The sequence below is a fragment of the Falco cherrug genome, chromosome 5 (genome assembly GCF_023634085.1).
Source record: "Falco cherrug isolate bFalChe1 chromosome 5, bFalChe1.pri, whole genome shotgun sequence".
NCBI lineage: Eukaryota > Metazoa > Chordata > Aves > Falconiformes > Falconidae > Falco > Falco cherrug.
The window spans coordinates 77,141,936-77,147,026 of record NC_073701.1 but is presented as its reverse complement, the minus strand read 5'-3'; the positions used below and the strand labels follow the sequence as shown (position 1 = coordinate 77,147,026).

The following is a 5,091-nucleotide window of genomic DNA, read 5'->3' as shown; positions in this document are numbered from 1 at the left end:
CAGGAAACTGTGCTGTCCAGTCAGGGCGGAGGGCGGTGGCCAGCCCCTCACACAGGCCTCAAATCTTCTTCAGCATGAGTTTTAGCTCTTCGGTTTCACTGAAGGTTAATGTATGAACAACAGAGCACAATCACAAAAAAGATTTAAAGCTTAAAAAATTAAATGCTGATGATGACATTTCAGCAAACTTCCACTGTGCGTGAATTGTCAATTTGCTAGGAAAATCACTAAGCCCAAAGCCAAGGTATGGCACAGGCGATGCTCTGAAGAGTGCCAGCCTCTGCTGCCAGCCTCTGCTGCTGTCCCTCCTGTGAGGCTTGGCCACGGGGACATGCAGCCCCCACAGCGAGCCCTTGCTGCAGCCAGCCGCAGCCCCGCAGCCCCCACAGTCAGCCCTCGCTGCAGACCCACAGCCCCTCAGCCTGCCAGGGGAGGAGGGGCATCCCACTGCTGCCTTGTGCCACAAAATGGCTGACACCGTTTCTTCCTGTGACAGGTACCGCTCTGCTTCCCCACCCACAGACAAGTCCTCGGTGGCAGTAGCCCCCACAGCCAGCCCTCACTGCAGCCCCGCAGCCCCCACAGCCAGCCCTCATCGCAGCCCTGCAGCCCCTCAGCCTGCCGGGGGAGGAGGAGCGTCCCACACATTTGCTGCCTCATGCCACAAAATGGCTGACACCGTTCCTTCCTTGACAGTACTGCCCCACTTCCCCCACGCACAGACAAGGTCCTTGGTGGCAGTAGCGCCCGCCCTGCACTGAAGAGCCCCAGATGAGGTCACGGAGGGTAGGCCAGCTCCTCTGCGAGATGAGCGGGTGTGGCAGGGCAGAGCACAGCAACCAGCCCTACAGGGAGGTGGCTGTGGAGAGGCAGGTGGTGGTGTGAGTCCTTGCTGGCTGCTCTGGTGTCTCCCAGGATGGATGGCTTGAGGCTGGACTTTGGCTTGCTGCTGGAGCCTTTGGGCTTTATTAAAGTCCTCGAGTGGGCGAGTAGGGGTGGGGAGGTGTGAGGGGGACTTTGTTCTCTTTGTGGGGCTGTTTCTTCCCCTTTGCTAGGCCTGGCTTTGCTCTGTGCCTCAGTTGGGTAAGCCTGGAGAGGTGTGTGCTAATGGGCTGCCTGCCCCCTGCCTGGTGTTGCTGATGGTGGGTGTTCAACACCAGACTGCTCTTCAGCCAAGCCCTCTGACAGGGAGGGAGAAAACAGTTCTGCGGATACATAAAATCTACGTTAGTTACTGTTAGTTAGTCTGTCATACTGACTTGTGCTGTTGTGTGTTGTGATTGTTGGGGGTTTAGGGTTTTGCTAGGGAACAAAGGGAAAACAAGAGCTAGAGGGTCAAGCTGGTATGGATTACTCTGAGCATGTACCTTCTAGCTACTCCAATCTACAGTTGTAGATGTTTGGGACTCCTAAAAATACTTCTCTTACCCACCACAAGAGGTACTGTGCTGGCTTTTAGTATTAAAAAACAAACAAAAACTTCTGCAGTAGAGCTAAGAAATATAAACAAGAAGAACTTTCAAATGGGCTCTTGCTAGAGGTATTGCTCATGTTTGTGGATTATAGAAACTCAATGTTTTCATTAGTTCTTGACATCACTTCATACTTCAGCATTGCTAACTCTGTCCCCATTTCTTGCCCTCTTTAGCTGTTTCAGCTAAATACTGAGTTTATTTCCTTTGAGCTCTAGAGGTGTGGACTAACATGTCTATGTATCAATTCCTATAGATTTTTTCCATCTTTACTTTTGCCACGTGTGGAGGCTTTCAAGGTGAAACTACCCTTCTAGTTTCCTGCAAAGATGTGGTAAACAAAACAGTTACAGCTGCTTTTGCTTATCCATTCAGGTGAGTATGAGCTCTTCAGTTGTCACTCATATGCTAATTATTTATTATTCAGTCATTCCCCATCTGTCTCCCTTTGAATATGTACCTACTGTATATATCTGAATGAATGTGTGAAACCTTTGATTTGCTCTGTAGTAGCAATAAATAAATATTTAGTCATAATTGTTCAAAGCATTGTAGTTGTCAGTGCCCTATAGAAAGAAGTAGGTAGAAATGGCAACAGGCTGTATTACTGCTTTGTATCGTTCCACCTTAAGCTCCATTATAGCAGTGCATGAATGCTACAGAAGGTAATTAATAAGCAAAGCAACACAATTAATTGTAACAGCCTATTTCTTCATCAATTTTTAGCTGCTTTGGAAGCCCTAATAAGATTATTTTGGATGTGCTGTTATAATATTTTTGTTCAAAGATGGACTAGACAATACTCCTCCATCTGACCCCCTCTCCCCCAAGCCTCAGGGCTATTTAGCCACTTAGCGGGAACGAGCTACACCTGCACATCGTCCATGTCAATCAACCCACTGCCTTCATTCCTCTACATATAGCTGATACCTTCTACAAATATAAATTGCCTTTTGGACTAAACTTACTGAACTAGAATGCTGAAGCATTGTTATTGGAAGTATGACTACATGAAGTTTCCCCTATGTAGTAAACCCTTAACTACATGAAGGATGTAATCTTTGCAGGTTGAATACTGTTGTATTTAGTGCACCAGACCCAAAACATTGCGGTGGTACTTGGACTGATGTCTATCTCAAGGGCAACTTCTCCTCTTATGCACAATTCTTTGTTACACTTGCAGTGTTGGTATTCCTCTACTGCATTGCTGCACTTGTGGTATATATTGGATATAAGCATGTGTATCGGCAAAATAACAAGCTTCCGCTAACTGTAAGTAATACTAAGGTATCTTGATGTTTTGGCTTTGAAACCAGAAAGAGATGAGAAACACTGTTAACACAAGACTATCTGAATAACTTATGAATATTCAGTAGTTCCAAAGGCTAGATGGAGTGTGAACACAAGTATCTCAGTCTAGTCACTACAGCACTCAAGCAGAAAAGGGGACCCAAAGCCCTTGAACATCCATGGCATCGTACCATATGCAGTTATTGGAGCAGAGTGGAATGAAGTTCCACCTCCTCAGGCAAACGGTGTCTTCAACACAACTTTTCTTTTGTATTATGAATTTAAATATAGAATTGTTCCATAGGCAGAACCTCCTCTGTTAGTCTCTGGGAATTTTCCCTGTGTAGAGCACCTGCTGTGCAGACACAATTGGCAGAGGGAAATAGTTATCTTGTACATTTTAGTCACCTTAAATACCAAAGCCCTGATCCTCGAATGAGAAATTTCAGAGCGTGCCCAGAAACAGACCTAGTGAGCAGATTGAAATCCTCTGTCCTATCTCCTCTACCACCCCCACTTTACTAAACTTTGACTTAAATTTTTGTAACATAAGTTAATATAAATTCATATAATCAGAAATTTGTTTCTAAAATAAGATGCCTAGCACTTGATTTCTTACTAAGGATAAAATTGCTTATGCTTGATAGGTGCAAAAGGCATACAGTTTTGTAGCTGATTATCAACACAGAATATAACTTGTGTTGTAATTACAACATGGTTAACAGCTAAATTTGCTTGTGGTCAGTAACGCTGATGCAGTTATTTCGGAGATATAATTGATACTGTCTCTGCTTTGCTCTCTTATGTTACATTCATGCAAAAATTTTTCACCTAATAATGAGTATTCTTCCGCAGGACTTCACTATCACTGTCATAACAGCCTTTCTGTGGCTCTTCAGTACCTTTGCTTGGGCAAAGGCACTTGCTGACATCAAAATGTCCACAGGGGCCAGCATTATTCCAGGAATTGAATCTTGCAAAGCACTAGGAACAACTTGTCGTTTTGCTTCTGTGACCAGCATGGGAACTCTGAATGTGTCTGTGGTATGTACGCCTTCTGCCATATGGGTACAGTAAACATGTAGAAAATAGCCAATGGCACCTGAGAGCCCTGTTCTACTGATTGCATGTGTTGCTTTATGTGTTAAGATTGGTTTATGGGTTATCAGTCATTCAGGCCCATTAATGCTGTGGTAAAACACTGACCAGACTTCTTTTTCAGAAGGAAATAACTTCAAAGAAATTAAGAGAAAGAACTTGTAGGATCTGTCCCTAGAGCTCTTAGATGCAGCATTTCTAGACATATTTGAGTCTGTTATTTCTGACTGTATGCAAAATAAAATATTGCTGAGCCACCCAAGTGGTTTGACTGATATAAGTAAGGAGGAAACACTATGCTTCCTGCTTTGTCTTTTGGTGTTGAACCTAGCTTTTTAGTCAGCTGTGAGCACTTCTACACATCAAATGGAAGCTCCTTGTAATACAATGATATAAAGCTCATGTTCACAGGAAGAACTCCTCACAGCAGGGCAAATGAGGCTTATTGTATGATCTTCCTAGTGATTCCTGCTTTTCAAAACTCTGGCTGTTATTCGTTGGCCCGGTAGTAGTTAATCACATGCTCTGGATGTACATATGCAGACATGCCAAGTGACTGAAAAGAGCTTGTCTAATTCCATACCAAGGATAGAGTATGATGACTATCTGACTTCCAAAGAAGTCCGTTAAAATGTCTTGTAATACTCTAAAGCATGTGGGAATGTCTTTCCAAATCAAAGGGGTGCTAAAGATAGCAATTTTTTCTGGTTTGCCTTGAGGTCATATTCTGTCTTTTTTAAAAAACAAACAAACAAACAAACAAAAACAACTTAATCTCACATTTTTTCTTAACCTACAGGTGTTTGGCTTCCTTAATACGGTTTTATGGGTAGTAAATATTTGGTTTATGTACAAGGACAACAACCTGCACAACCAATCAAACAGAATTTCTCGAAGTCAAGGAACATATCCAGCTCAAACAGGAGTATAAAACCAAGGAGATAATTTGAAGGGCTTCAACTTTTACGTCACGCTGCCACAGAGCATGGAGCCATTATGATTTATTTCAATAATAACTAATAATACTTTGAATAAACTTCTGTTTTCTATGATGGTTTGACATAAGGTCTCGGATAATCCAAGTGTTTAGTTACCTTGAAATATATTATGCCTTTTGAAATTTTGCAGCTTTTTATTACAGTTCTTGATGAGCAAAATGTTGAAGCAATCTGGATGCTGACCCTTCCAGGTTCTTAAATTAGCCTCATAGGAGGGATGGGTGAGAAGCAAC

The 5,091-nt window shown here is 43.1% G+C and overlaps 1 protein-coding gene across 1 annotated transcript; it reads left to right on the top strand.

Annotated features, from left to right (window-relative positions):
* Positions 1–916: 916 nt before the first annotated feature.
* SYPL1 (synaptophysin like 1) lies at positions 917–4,791 on the top strand. Its single transcript, XM_005433818.1, has 5 exons — positions 917–985; positions 1,729–1,847; positions 2,540–2,744; positions 3,618–3,806; positions 4,660–4,791. The coding sequence occupies exons 1-5, from the start codon at positions 917–919 to the stop codon at positions 4,789–4,791; spliced, it is 714 nt and encodes a 237-aa protein (XP_005433875.1).
* Positions 4,792–5,091: the final 300 nt, after the last annotated feature.